Genomic DNA, 15,618 nt, shown 5'->3' with positions numbered 1-15,618 from the left:
CTAGCATAGTACAACAGTTGTAGATACTGGAATTGAATACATAGTCCTTTACGTTTGCTATTAATCTTTTCTAAATCCACACAGTGCTTCTGATTCTGAGGGGTATGAATTGATAGAGAAAAATTTATAAAGGGGAACTGGGTTAAAATTTGCATTAACGTGATTTGGATGATGGGTTATTTAAATGATTCCAGGTAACTCCTTAGTCTTAAGTTTAAGAGTAGGGTGCAGGCTAAGCTTCCCTCTTCTGATGTAATTCTGAGTAATAAAAAGTAAATACGTTCCAAAAGGATTTACACCTGGAATCTTAGCCGCCCTAGGTAGCTAAGTCACGTCTGTCATCCATGGGTGAGTACCATCTGCGCGGCCTGGCAGGCTCCCAGCAGGTTTATGGATAGCCACAGTGCACAGTGCACGGTTGATTCGGTCCTCTCCCAATGCATGCCATGTGTTCTGATGGGCTGTGTTCCCACCAATCAATAAACGAACACTTGTCAAACCGCTTCTCTGCCTTGTTTTCTCAGAGCTGAACATCTCCTTCTCACAGTTCATACCTTAGGCGGTTTTTAATCTATTTGCCATGATTATTAGATACTGAATTTAGTACTAGTAGAGTTACATGACAGTAAAAGAATGAGTTTTTAAAATTAGATGCTTGGGTCCTAGTTACAACTGGTTTTGCTCTCTTTTGTTGTTAGTTTTAAATCCATTAAATTTTCTCCTGTTTTTCAAGTAAGTAAAATGACAGGTGGAAATGAGGCATTTGTGATCGAGAACCTGGAAGAATGTCAGTAAGCTGTACTTAGCTTCAGTTTAGCAGGTGATGAAAGTTTAGAGGACGAGGTTAGACTCAGTTAGCTTGAGTTTTGATTGTATAAATAGGTTGATAGCTAAAATACTAAAACAGAGTTAGGTGAGATAAGGGCGGCAGGTTGTGGTGGCCTGGGACCGAGCAACAGTATGACCACAAACCCCATTTCTCTCACTGTGTGACTTACTCTGTTCTAAGGATCACAAATGCCATCCTTCCTCCTGTTCAAGGACCAGCTTGCAGACACCTCTGGTTCTAGTTCTGCTCTCCCCACTAGGCTCCCATCTCATGACCTTCCTCTCAGAAGCCTGTTGATGTTCACAATTCTGTAATAGACCTGCTCGGAGAAGTGAGATGCTAATACTGTAGCAATTTGGATTACAAATAATGCCCAATTTAGGATAGTTCCAGTTTGACTTTATGCAGTCATATGAAAGATTAGCCTAGAAAGCATTCTGCTTTTCATCTTTAATAGTCAACAAATTTTAGGTGTTAAATACTTTATAATATGCCATATGTTAGAGGATTTTGCCTGGCTGTTAGCTCAGTGCTCTGAGTATGTTTAAAGTAGGCTAGGCCACACACTGATTTATAGAAAGTGTAGAAAGTGTACTTTTTACCTGTGGTATTTTCAGCTTATGCTAGGATTATGTGGAATATGCCAAGAAGCACCTCGACTTCTTCTCAGTTTCCCTTAAATGTCCTTCAACCATTTTTAGTGATTCAAATTTCTCTTCATCTCCTTCCCACCGTGTTATGTGTAGCAATTCCTAAAAGTATCTTTTTAAATATAGAGACTAGTTCAGCTCTCTCATGAGTAACCTTGGATGCATATTGTAATTACCTGATGATTTTATAAGTAATAGTGCCTGGGTTTTACACTAGCTGAAACTGGATTTCTGGATGACGCCAAGATATTTTTTTTTGAAAACTTCCCAAGTAAGACTGGCCTAGGGTGATGCTGACGGTTTCTAAAATGAACCTTAAGGCTCTCTTACTATAATACCTAACTCCTTAATGATCCTTGCTCATCTCTAGTTGAAATGGGAATACTGGGGAAAGGCTGGGTTGTTTCAGCGGTCAGCACCGTGCATGTCTTTCAAGCCTTCTAGGAACAAAGGTGCCATGATGTTCAGGTCCCATAATTCGTACCATCTGGAAATCGTTCAATGTAGTGACTCTTATGCAAAAGTGTTTTATTTTGGGGGGTGTTAGGCAGACTCAATCAGAATTAAATGAAGTCATGAGTGTGGACATGGAGTTCTAGAGTGAAAGTTCATCTGATGCAGCGTATCAGCTTCGAGACATGGAAGTTGTCAAAGTTGAGCTTAACTTAAAATTGACCTCCGTGTTGCTGGACCACACCCTCATTGCTTCGCTTTGGAGGTAGGTCATCTGTTCTCTGGGAAACAACTGCACTTTCCCATCCACACCCTTCATGTCTCCATCTTTCCAGCTCCGTTAAGTTGTCATTTCTGTTGGCTATGTAGTGAACTGGAACTACTTTTCCTTCTGTGCCTTTTCGTTTTCCTTACAATTAGTATCAGGTTTCATTCCGTTGATTCAATCCCAAAAGACATTCCGACATACTTGGTAATCTTTGTTACATCTTCCTGTAAAAGTCCCCTGGGCCGTCTGCCGCTTTTTCCTAGAACTTTCGAAACTCATCCAGGAATGCCATCTTCGTCTTCAGTTGACCATGTGATGGGGGAGCTGTGCCCCACTGCAGAGTGGGGACCTGGGCATCTGACAACTGCTTTCACAGACTTTCAATCCATCTCATTATAGCATGTTTTTCTCATCTCCACTTCCAAAGGCACCTGCTGCCGCCAGTCCCAGCCACTAGGGATTCTGTTGTCTAAATCTAAATGGTTCTTATTTTAGAATGGCCAGCTTACAATTCAGTTTTTCTTCGGCTGGCTGAACCATGAAATATTGATTCATCTGCCCTCTAGCTTGTAAAATTCTGTTGCTGTGGTATTCTTTCCTTCTTATTTTTGATTTGTGCTTGAAAACAAAAAGCACCTCCACCCCTTCCCCACCCTCATCATTCTAAGACCTCTGTGGAGATATTGGTGGGGTTTGGGCCAAAGAGAGGCTAAATCTGTGTGTCTCAGCCCCCTCTTTACCCAGAGGTCACAGTTCTGTATTTGAGCACACAAATCAGAATGAAGTAAGTAATGGGAGGCATCTGCAGTCATTAGCTGTTGGGAAAAACAAGTTGGCAAGGAAGGAAGATGAATATAAATGAACGTATGAAACTTAAAGATTGTAGGTAGTGTTTGAGTGGGTCTTGGGAATCTGAGAGGCTTTATCCTTGGACTGTGATTTTTGAATAGAATTTCCATGGTGCATCCCAGCTCCGCCATGCGTCTGAATTCATAGGTTCTCAGCTGAGGTCGGCAGCTCTGATAAACTCATGACACTGGCCATGAACTCCACAGTGCTCTCTGGCCCCTGCCCCTGTTAGAGTTTTATCTTTTGAGTTGTGTTTTGAAAGAATGGAACAACCTCCACCATGGGAATGGAGCACCTAGGTTCAAATACTAGCCTTGCCCCTGGCTGTGTGGCCTCAGGCAACACAGAAGGCCTCTGCAAATGTATTTTCCTCCTCTGTGGAATAGGGTAGGATCACCTTTCAGAGAGTGTTTTTAGTGAATGGAGTTAATGATTGGCAGGGTCTAGACACTCAGTAATTCCTTTTTCTGGTGGCTAATGTGGGTGTGAGCCACGAACTAGGCTAACTTTCCTTACCTCTGCTATTAACATCCCATGTCTGTTGACTTGCTCAGGAAGAGCCCTGTGATTCAAGGCCAGGTTGTGGGAAGGAAATTGACTCATTGGGTAAGCCAGCAAATCCAAGATGGTGGGTCCTTCTCTAGGCAGTGCCTTTCAAGCTCCTTTATCTAAGTGACAAGTGGCTGGGGACTGAAGAATGCCGTGTCTCCCCAGTAGTCAGACCAGGATGTTGCAAAATCCAAATAGTTGGTCTGTTGGATTTTGTGTAGTCACACAGAGGTCCTAAAACCTGGTAGATCTCAAGACCATCTTTGTTATGTTTGCTTTGGTGGCAAGCTATTAGAATGGGGATGAGGTGGAGCGTTGAGTAAATGGACCTCGGACTGTTAGTTTTGGACTGTTCGGACTGTTAGTTTTGGACTGTCTTTAGATGATTACCAAGGGCAGTGTGCTCATGGAGACAGGCGTTTTCTAGAAGAATCAGAGGAATCGTTAAAGACAAGACAGGGCTTGTCTTTTCCCTGGGCTTCCTGCCTGTCCCTAGCGTCTCCTCGGGCTCCGCATGTTCCAGTCTTCTCTTGTAAAATCATTTCTGAATTGGGGATTTAGCTCAGTGGTAGAGCGCTTGCCTAGCAAGCGCAAGGCCTTGGGTTCGATCCTCAGCTCCAAAAAAAAAAAAAAAGAAAAGAAAAGAAAAAAAATCATTTCTGTAGTTTGTGTTTTGAGATAGGGCCTTACTACTGTAAGCAAAGCATCCATACAGAACAGTGCACACATCCTTCCCAAGTATGCTGCTCTGTGTGTTCACAGGCAAACATAGCTTCCAGGATACCCACATAAAAGCAGGATGGTGGAGCTAGAACCCCGTGCAAAGGGGCTCAGACACCTGTTTCTTGTGTAGAGACATCCAGAAAGCAAGCTCTCTAGCTTATAGCAAAAGAAGCTCATGGTGTGCATACTTCTGGGAGGGAATGAAAATCCCTGGGAAGAGGAGATTGCAACTTTACACACCTTCAAAGAGCAAGACTGAAGCCAAGAAATCTTGCGTCTGTGTAACAGCCTTGGCTGCTGTCCTGGAACTAGCTCTGTAGACCAGGCTGGCCTCGAACACATACAGACCGGCCTGTCTCTGCCTCCGGAGTGCTGGGATTAAAGGCGTGCGCCACCACCGCCTGGCTTGTGGTATGTGTCTTAGTGTTGGTCCAGGTGCTCCCATTTTGTCCGTGTTACTGGGAAAAGGAACGTTTAGGAACTAAGTGTGTATCACAGTGTGACGGGGAGAGCATTCAGAAGGTCATGTTAGAGACCCTTCCTCACCTGCAAAGGCCTCCTACATCAAGAAGCCTTGGTTTTACCTCGCCTCCAGTCTCACTCTGCTCAGGTCATGTGACCTCACCAGTCCCTCGTGCCCCCTAAAAGAAGGTGGTGTCTTAACTCCTCGGTCCTGCATGTGTGTGTTTATTTGCAAATGGGGTCCTTACCTATGTACTCACAATTGAACTTGGAGGTAGTTGGTTCCAGTATAACAGGTATTCAGAGCCCTGCCAGTCACGACCAGAAGATAGGGAGAGACCAAGATGGGTCAGGGGGCATGCGGCCCTGTTGACAGCTTAGTGAAAGGTTTCTAAATTTCAGAGTTGGAAAAAAAACAGCAAAATTTCAAGACTTTGTCACAGTGACAAAGGAAACAGATAGAGGCTTCAGACGGGTCCCCATCCTTGCTCGTCCAAGCTCCGGAACCCCTGCTCAGGTTTCACTTGTAGAGTTCTACTTGCCCCAGTTTCACCTTCACAGAATTCATGTCTGACTGTGCTCCAGGAAGTAGCAGTGCCAGCACCTTTGCTTCCCCCCTGGCCCCTAGCCACACCTGGCTTCATGTTATATATCTTTGTCTTTGTTGTAGACAGTTGCCCAAGTGACTTTCTAGAACGTTCCATATGGGTACCAATTATGTACGGTGTCTGACAGTCACTCTGCCTTCATACTTGTCTCATAAATTGAGCTACATGCAAGTACAAGTTCCTTTAGAACTTTTTCACACTTTTATCCTCCCTCCACATTACCTGGGGCAGCACTGTTCTCACTGTGGACACACTCAGCAAGTGTGAGCACTCACTAGTGGGCTCCAGACTCCTTGTGGTCTTGTAAAGACGGTTTAGTCAAAGCGTGCTGTGTTTGGGTCTGGGTTCGGTGGCTTTGGTCTTAATTGTGAGGACAATGGCTCAGATTTCCCTGAGTGATGATTCTGAGCTTGCCATTTGTCACGTGGGAACCACTGTTTCTCTTGCACGGAATCCCTTCCCCCAGTCTTCTTCCGATTAAAGAGACCAAGTCGAGTAATCTAAATTTAGTTTGTGTAGCTCAGAGGTGCCAATCACTGCAAATAATGAATTAGGGTAGTCTCCCCTTCCCTGAAGCGCTGGGCTGAAACCAACAAATTCATTTTATTTAGAACTACAGGCTGAACTCCAGAGTGTTGTCTGTGACAGGCAAGTGCTTTATCCACTAATTAAGTCGCAGGGGCTCAGACAAATCTTCTCCCTTGTGGCGAGTGCTGCTTATCTCGGTCAACACGAAGCCTGTGTCTTTCAGCCTTCTGTTTGCTAATGGAATTGGTATAGAATTTTGCTTAAAACAAGCTGGGGGAGAGGGGAAACATATACGCATACACACACACACACACACACACACACACACACACACACACACATGCAAATATATGTAAATCTCAGGGGAAAGGAGAAGCATTTATGTATATATGCAAATATATGTAAATCTCCTATTTCTTTAACCTTTCAAGCGCTTTTTAAATTTTCTTTAACCCTGAATTCAGAGTTCACAACTTCTGATCTAAGAACTATATTTTTTGTTTGTTTTTAGTTTCTTGAGACAGGATCTCTCTATGCAGCCCTGGCTGTCCTGGAATCACTATGTATACCTGGCTGGCCTTAAACTCACAAAGATCTGTCTGTCTCTGAGTGCTGGGATTAAAGGCATGTGCACGATGCTCAGGAGGAACTTTTTGAAGCCAGGTATGGTGGTATATGCCAGTGCTTAAATGATGGAGGCAGGAGGATCAATGAATTCAGGATTATCTCAGCTACATAGTGAGCTCAGAGCCATTGTGGGCTTCAGGAGACAGTCTCAAGATGATAAAAAAGCAAAATACACCTGTTTTTTTTCCTATCAGCTCTAGCTGTCCTGGAAATTGCTCTGTGGACCAGACTGACCTTGAACTCAGAGGTCCACCTGCCTCTGCCTTTCCAGTGCTGGGATTAAAGGCGTGCGCCGCCGCCGCCGCCGCCGCCGCCGCCGCCGCCGCCGCCGCCGCCGCCGCCGCTGCCGCCACCACCACCACCACACGGCTTTTAAATAGAGTTCACATGAAGTACATTTTATCTGTTTTTATTTCATAATAATAAACACTCACTGGGAAGCTGTTGTATTTGATGTAAGGGCAACCTCAAATAATATGTTTGTTATCAGAGTCAAGAATTAGCAAAGGGGCTTAGCCTAGTGACTCAGTCCTATAATTCCAGCTACCAGGGATGCTGAGGCAGGAAGGTGGCAGGTTCAAGAGTTCAGGGCCTGCCTAGACACAAATTAGAAGAACAACTCAAAACCACAAAGTTTTGCTTGTTTTCTAGTGTGTGTGTGTGTGTGTGTGTGTGTGTGTGTGTTCCCACTAATTCATGCTATGGTACATGTGTGGAGGTCAGAGGACAGCTTTCATGAATTGATGCTTCCCTTCTGTCATGGGTGGTGGTTGGGCTTGCATAGGAAGCACCGGACCTGCTGAACTAGCTTCTCACTAGCCCAAGTTTTGCCTTTTTTAAACCCATGAATCCACAGTATGTGCTGTGCATCAAGGAGCTTTATACACAAGAGAATTTTGAGTGAGTTTTTTCAGAGTCTGTAAACAAAATGAAAGGAATGATGCTCATTCAATTTTTGAATAAAGCATTTTGTTAGTTCTTTTCTGCTTTCTGGTCACATGTACGTTTACCCTGTCTCAGCGGCAGATTTGGTGAGGATTGGCCGAATTTTGCCTCATCACTAATCATCACCATGTTTCTGGGAGAGGCCAAGCAACCCCTGTTATCTCCACTTAGCAGGAGTGCTTAGCACCCAGGCTGGCTTCCCAGAGGTGACAGAAGAGACATTGTAGACCTGTGACCCCATCTCTACATCATCTAGCACAGCATTTCTAAGTGTGTTGTGTAGCCTCTGTAGTTCATTTTCTAAATGAACTTTAGAGAAGGTCCAGCTTTAGATGGGCAGCACTGTTGTCCATAAAGTCATCTTGTGATGGGTATTCTGGGGTTAGGATCGATGCAGGCATTTTAGAAGAGTCCTGGGTCCTCCCATCTCTGTTATCATGTTGTCCAGATGTTTGTCCCTGCTCAGGCATTTTCCCTCACCTCCACCTTCTCACGAGAAAGGAAGTAGCCCCCACAAGAAACCAGTCTCTGCTTTATCTGCTTCTATCCCCTAAGTTTCTCCCAGTCTCTCTGCAGAGCAATTTCTAATACCATGTTGACATCGAAGTCAAGAATTGGCAAACGACTTGGCCTGATGGCTCAGGGTCGCAATCTCAGCCACTGGGGAGGCTGAGGCAGGAGGATGGCAAGTTCAAGGCCTGCCCTGGCAACTTACAAAGCCCTGCCTCAAAATGAGATGTAAAAAGAGGCAGGCCACATGCTCATGTGTGAGACCCTGGGCTCAGTCCTCAGTCCTCAGCGTGGGGTGGGGGGGGTGGGGGGGTTGGGGTGGGGGTGGGGAATGGACAGGGAGGTGGTTTAGAACAAGTTTTACTATCTTTTTCTCAGGGAGCATGCTTGAATTTGAAGTCCTTGTCAGTTACATGAATTGTTATACGTGTACATTTTACATCTGTCTCGTAAACACAATAAACTAATAAAGCCAAGAGCTCGGATTTTAGCCACAGAAAACTAGTGGTCAGGTTTATCTGGACTCCTGCCTTCCTCCTTCCCTCCTTCCCTCCCTCCATCCTGACCCCAAGCCTCCAGGAGGACTTTTGCTGTCGGCCTTACCCTACCGTTCTCTCTTCTTAGTGCATGCTGAGTCTTTCAAAATGCTCTGTTCTGCTTATTTTCAGCCCCTTCTTAATCCGGTCTGCATCTGCCTTCCTGAACTCCCCCCTTCCTAATGCCCTCACACCTGCATCTGCCTTCCTGAACTCCCCCCCCCTTCCTAATGCCCTCACACCAGCAATATTACTCTATACCTGTGGTGATATATTATGTCCCCCAATATATTATACATCCTAATAAACTTATCTGGGGTCAGAGAACAGAACAGCCACTAGACAGACATAGAGGCCAGAAAATGGTGGCACACACGCCTTTAATTCTATCACTTGTGAGGCAGAGATCCATCTGGATCTATGTGAGTTCAAAGCCACACTGGAAACAGCCAGGCATGGTGACTTACGCCTTTAATCCCAGGAAGTGGTGGCAGAAAGCAGAAAGGTATATAAGGCATGAGGACCAGGAACTAGAGCTTGGTTAAGCTTTTAGGCTTTTGAGCAGCAGTTCAGCTGAGACCCATTTGGATGAGGACACAGAGGTTTCCAGTTTGAGAAAACAGGATCAGCTGAGGAACTGGCAAGGTGAGGTAGCTGTGGCTTGTTCTGCTTCTCTGACCTTTCAGGGTTCACCCCAATACCTGGCCCTGGGTTTGTTTTTATTAATAAGACTTTTTAAGATTCGTGCTACATATAGCTTCTTTGTCTTCATCTGCTACAAAGAGGTGCTACACACACGCCCACGCACACACCCTCTTTTTGCTCTGGAACAAGTCGGAAAGGGTCTGCACTGGCGTAAAGCAACCAAACTGGGAACCATGAGCACATCTAAGGACAGTATGGACACGTCCAGAAAGTCTTTTGCTGAGTCATGGCTGTCGTTCCAGTTTCGACCAGGTTGCTAGATCCCACGGGACGGTCCTCCAGCGCCGCAGACCTAGCGGGCCTCCGGTGCGCTGACCCGTGGTGGCAGGAGCCGATCTCCCAGCCACAGGCCTTATCTGGGCCGGTCCAGCCAGCAGCATCTGGCCACTCGGGCCTACAAGCCCCGCCCCCGGCCACACCCCCAGGGCGGACCTCCCGCCGGCCCCGCCCCCGCCGGCCGGGGACTGCGCGGGGCGCGGGTGCGGAGCGCTGCCTCGTGGGCGCTCCCCGGCCTGGCTGTCGCGCCGCCGCAGAGGATCCCTGGCCGTCCCGGAAATGCTCTCGGCCGGCGCCAACATGGCTGCGGCCCTGCGGGCTGCGGGCGCGCTGCTCCGCGAGCCGCGTAAGTGGGGTTGCGTCTGCGATCGCGAGCGCTAGGAGCGGCCGGGAGGCCGCGGGTTCGAGTCTCAGGGGCCCGCTGGGGGGGGGGGGGCTCGAGCAGTAGCTAGACTTAGTGATTACGGGAGGGAAGGTCTCTGAAGAACCCGACACCTAGAGACTCGGGTGTCGGTTGTCACCATCAATGCTGGCATCTATCTGCCTTGCAGTTTACTCTCTGCTGGTGGCGATCACGGTGCCCACTGATGCTCCGCCCAGGTCAATGCCATGGCTTCTGGGTAGAAGGACCCACCGTGGGGAGGCCCGGATTAGAGTTTTCGTGGGATATTTAGGGAACGAACGAGATCTCAAGTGTTGCTGATACACCTCATTAATGTAGGGTGTGCCCGCTAGATGAGCTGTTGGGGCCCTGGGTAGGACACACCTGGTTGGACCGAGTTGAGCAAGGACACTTTGAGCCAGGGTCCCAACCTCGCCAAACTCGCTAATATTTGCTGTGAAGATTAGGACGCAGGTGAAGCAGGCAGCGTAGAGCCTCTCAGTTACAGATGTAATAGACTACCCCAAATGAGGCGCTCATGAATTTGAACGGTGACTAGACCTGACCTATTTCAAAAGAGTTTCCTAATCTGTCAATGTGGCACCTACTTCGGGTGGATATTGCGAGTGCCTTTGTTACAAGACAAATACGGTACACTGAAGATCAGCTCCCGAAAGACACTGGGAAACAAAAAGTGTTATCTTTAGAGATAAGGACAGTGCCAGTAAAGGAAGTACCTATTCATCTTTTCTTTCACCATCCTTTCCAGTGGCAAATAAAGTCTAACAGACCCAAGATTGGAGGTCATGAAACAGTATGAGAACTGAAATGATTTTCTGTGTAAGTCAGAAGTAACTAAGTGAAAGGATTCAGAAGCCACAATATATCTCAATTCCAACTATGTTACAGGCTCCAACGCTTTGAAAAAGTATTTTTTTATCCCTTGAGAATTTCATATATGCATACAGTGTATTTTGATCATATTCACCCCCAACTCTCTTCCCTAACTCCTTCCAGATTCATGCCCACTACTCACCCCCTCTCAACTTCCTGTCTCCTCTTCTCTCTCTCTCTCTCTCTCTCTCTCTCTCTCTCTCTCTCTCTCTCTCTCTCTTTTAACTGGTAAATCTAATTTATGCTGCCCATACACCTATGGGTATGGAGTCACCCACTAGAGTAGTAGTTCTCAACCTTCCTAAATGCTGAGACCCTTTAATACAGTTCCTCATGTTGTGGTGACCCCCCCCCCAGCCATAAAATTATTTTTATTGCTACTTCATAACTGTAATTTTGCTACTGTTATGAATTGCAATGTAAATATCTGTGTTTTCCAATGATCTTAAGTGACCCCCGTGAAAGGGCCATTTGACCCCCCAGGGGGTTGTGACCATTGCCCTAGAGCATGGTCAACCTGTCAGGGGCCATGCCTTTAAAAAGAACCTAACTCTTCCCTCTCCAGAAGCCCTCAATTGATAATAGCTTCTTAGCTAGGGCTGAGGGCTCAGGAGCCCCTCCCCACGGCATGAGGGGCCATTACTTGATCTTGTGCAGGTCTTGTGAAGCAGCCACTGCTGCGGTGAGGCCATGAGTGCAGCAGGCTTGTCGCATCCAGAACACAATGTTCCGCTCTGGTCCTCCACAGTGTCTGGCTCTTCCAGTCTTCCTGCTTCCTCTTCGGCTGTGTTCCCTCAGCCTCTTGTGGACAGGGCCTGTGATATGACCGTTTGTGGCTGAGCGCTTCAGTCTTGGCGCTTTGACTAGTTTCTCACACTCCAGTTTTTAAGGTGGTATTATAGTACTTTTATCGCTTGAGTGGACAGGGAAAGATTACTATTATTAGCTACGAGAAAATTGAGTATTTTCTGCAGTTGAATTCTGGAAATTAAACTGGAAAAAGCTGTTCTATGTTCAATTTTTTTTTTTTTTTACTCATTTAGAAGTAGTAAGATGCTTCCTCTAATGTGTCATATACTGCAACACACACACACACACACACACACACACACACACACACACACAGAGAGTTCTGTATTTTCTTATTCAAGAATTCTATTAGGTCTATGCACATTTTCTTTTTTGGTTTTGTAATTTGTGTTTTTAAGATTTTATGCAGAAGTTAAACTTTTATCTTTCATGTAATCACTTTTTTATTTTGCCTTGTATATTTTGCAATATGTAAAATTATAGTTTGTTATGTATTCAGTGCTTTTCTGTTCTATTCCATCTTTTTAAAAAATTATTTTTATTTTTAATAATGTGTCTGTGTGTGGGTATGTGAATATGACTACATGTTCCTGCAGAGTCCAGAGGGGTCAGATCCCCTTGGAGCTGAAGTACAGGTGTTTATGAGCTACCTAATAAGTGCTAGGAACCAAACTACCTAATGAGTGCAAGAGCGGCAAGGGTGCCAACCACTGAGCCATCTCTCCAACTCCCCATCTTTAATTTTTTTTTCTGTGGGTTTAAGATACAGATACACATCCATAATGTCTTCTGCTTCTCTTATGCAATATATGTAACAGCAGCCTGTCATCAATTTGATGCATGGACATTTTTTTTATGATATCCTCAAAGTAAAATTTCTATTTTTTTTTTAAGATTAAAAAAAAAATGTGTGTATGTTTGTGAGTCTCTATGGGAATATGTGCATGTGAATGCAGGTACCCCAGGCATGAAATCTGGAACTGGGGTACGGGTGTTCTTAAGATACCAGATGTGGGTGCTGGGAACTGAACTCAGGTCCTCTGCAAGAGCAGCCAGTGCTCTTAAACCCTGAGTTCTCCAGCCCCAGTATCTTGTCATTTTACATTGGTTTTGTAAGTTCTCCTGACGTGGACTTACAGTGTTGGATGATGTATGGTGTCAGTCCTTTTCCTATTCCTTGTTAGAATCCTTTGGAACAACAAAAATCAGAGTAACAGGCCAAATCTGGGAAGCAAGTCCCCATACTCCCACAGTCCCTGCGTCTAAGGTAGTGCAGGACCCATTTAATTCCAGTTAGTACATGTCATTTGTACAATTTGTGTGGGTTGTTCTGTGACATTTTCATACAAGCATATCACACGGAGCATACTCACCTCCTCTGTTATCTTCTCTGACCACCTGCTCCTCCTGCCCTTCCATATCTCTAATAGCCCAGTAGCCAGAGAGGGATGTTTTAGAGATGTCCTTGATGGGTATGTTAATCCTAAGTCACAGTAGGAAGGATCCCTTATCAGGACCAAAATTTGGTTCAACAGGAGACAAGAATTTTGTAAGCCAGGGCATGACAATAGCCAGGAAGCTTGGAAATTGTACTAGGAAACCATAATGTACTAGCTGGGGGATCTGGTCCTACCCCCTCTTCCTTTTGTTAGGTTCACAGAAAGAAATCTTATTTATGACCATCAGCTAGAATTCTATAATCATATCCCATAGGATCTGGTGGAATCTCATTCGTACAGGGACTTGGAGACATTGCACATGATTGAATACCTGGTTAAATCTCATCATGTAGTTCATAATTAAACTTGTGTGAAACAAGGGGGTGTGTGTTGTTTTGAGACTTCATTTGAGTGGAATTGAACTTATTACATCAATCTTTCCACTCTGCCTTGATTTAGTAAAGCTTCCCCAGCGTAAGCTCATGGAGTGGGCTCTGCTGGGGAAGTTCAAGGTCTGCTTTTATTTATTGGTTTTGAGGCAAGGTCTGGCTCAAACCTCAGCTGGTCTCAAACTAAAGATCCTCCTGCCTCAGCTCTCTGAGTGCTGTGGTCACAGACATGCACCGGTGTGTCAGTGTGTACAATCTGGATAGAAAGAAATCTAGGCGACCTGGGGATGCCATTTTCTTTTCTTTTGTTCCCATTTGGGTGATTTAAAGAAAGTTAGAGCAGATGTAGTTGCTTTCTCTAGAAACTTACAAATGAAACTATTATACTAATATTATATTAGCCCCTGTCATGTGGCAGATGCTGCAGAGTGCTTCTCTTGATGTTTCAACCCTCTGAGTTGACCAGCAAGGACTCGTCATATTACAGAGGGGGAGCTGAGGCTCTATGAGATTGTAGTCTGACCCAGGTCACACTGTGAGAAGTGGAGAGCTGAAGTGGGTCAGACGTATTTGATCCAGCCTGAACTTTGCCCTCGGTCCGACGTAGTTGATCCAGCCTGAACTTTGCCCTCATCTGGCCACTTAGAAGAGAATATAGGTAGAAGACAGGTCCCAGACGAGTTTCTAACCTGGTATTAGGAGAAGGAGGCCACACAGTAGCTACCACCGTCCCTTATTATCTTCCTCAGTACTAACGTGTGGTTTCAATTTAATTTTACTGTTATTTACAGGCCAATACTCCATGTTAACTCAGCATGGCACATGTACTCCTTGGTTCAGCCCCTCCCATTTCTCTTGTGAAGCCCTGGTCAAGTGTATCGATAGGGATATGTGTCTCACACACAGAATAGCAAGTCCTGTCCCTCAGCCTTAACTAACAGACCCTTCTAACCACCTGGAAGGATGGAGTCTTGAACTCTTAAACCCCTGCAGGGAAGAGGCCTGGAGAATGTTGTTTCGCAAGCTTTCTTGCTTCTCTTCCCGCCAGCTCTTTCCTACTACCCCTTGGCCACCCTGAAGGTCACCAACTGCTTATATGGATGGCAACATCTGCCCTCCAGAGGATAGATGCAGGGAAGGAGCCTACATAGACTCTGGGATTAGCTTACAGGAGAGGGAATTCTTGAGCTCTGGGCCCTGGGAGCCTGGTCTGTCATGTGGAGTACTGGACTCTGAGGGACTCTACACCTCGTGGGTGCATTCCTGCAGAAGAGAGTGTTCCCTCTTCTCATTGTCAGAGCACAGGACAATTCTGGGATTCCCGTCACTGATGCTTTACCCAGAAGGCTTGCAGACAGAAATTAGATCCACGGTTGGGGACTGGCTCAGTTTCCACTCTAAATGACCCTAAATTAGTAGTTCCTCACCTTCCCGATGGTGCCCTCACATCACCTGAGTACTGCCCCATGGTTGGAAATATTCTGAGTGTGCAGAGGTTCTGAGCAAAATTTGCAGCCAGGGCAGAGTGAGAAGGTGTGTGTGGCTTCTGAAAAGATAAAGCTACCCTGGAGGAGGGAACCTGCACCCTGGCCCACTAGAGAAAGGAGTGCTCGGTGCTTCTACCTGCCTGCAGAGATGCTGGGAAAATCACCCCTGCCATTGCACCTTTTTAAAATTTAAAGCCAGGAATTATGCCCTGAGGACCTCTTGAAAAGAAATTACTTTCCAGCTAGATTTCATGCTAGCACTTTAATTTTGTCACAGTGGTGCATGGCGGCTCGAGGGTCTGTCCGCCATGGAGGTGCCAGTCGGGTGCAGCGGTGGCAGCCACCACAGAGAAAGCGCGTCAAGCCAAGACTGCAACACCTCAGGCTCAACCAGAAAGGAGGTAACTTTAGGCTCAAATAAGGCTTTCTTCTCGTTTTCTGTTGTGATAAATACAAGTGGGTTCAAGCAACCTAGGGGGAGAGGGACTGGAAAAATGTAATGTATTTATTAGCAAAGGGATGTTATTTTCTTGGTTTCCTTTTAACAGCTATTAAATAATAGGTTTTAAGGACCAAGAAAGGACATATAGTTAAATATAGTCTTCTGTTGTGAAAGGATGTGGCCCTAGTATATGTCATATATGAAATCAATTGTGTGCATACTAAAAATCTGTGTATGAACTGGACATATTTACACCT

The 15,618-nt window shown here is 45.7% G+C and overlaps 1 protein-coding gene across 1 annotated transcript in view; it reads left to right on the top strand.

Moving 5' to 3' along the window:
• The first annotated feature begins 9,735 nt into the window (after positions 1 to 9,735).
• Positions 9,736 to 15,618, top strand: part of Fech (ferrochelatase) — a 34,477-nt gene continuing 28,594 nt past the window's right edge. Inside the window, exons 1-2 of the mRNA XM_059246267.1 lie at positions 9,736 to 9,864; positions 15,197 to 15,320. Of these exons, the coding sequence (XP_059102250.1) occupies positions 9,798 to 9,864; positions 15,197 to 15,320 (191 nt within the window). The 5' untranslated portion in view covers positions 9,736 to 9,797. The remainder of the gene's footprint in view (positions 9,865 to 15,196; positions 15,321 to 15,618) is intronic.

This window comes from Peromyscus eremicus, chromosome 19 (genome assembly GCF_949786415.1).
Source record: "Peromyscus eremicus chromosome 19, PerEre_H2_v1, whole genome shotgun sequence".
NCBI classification, from domain to species: Eukaryota; Metazoa; Chordata; class Mammalia; order Rodentia; family Cricetidae; genus Peromyscus; species Peromyscus eremicus.
This window is presented reverse-complemented; position numbering and strand designations above follow the sequence as displayed.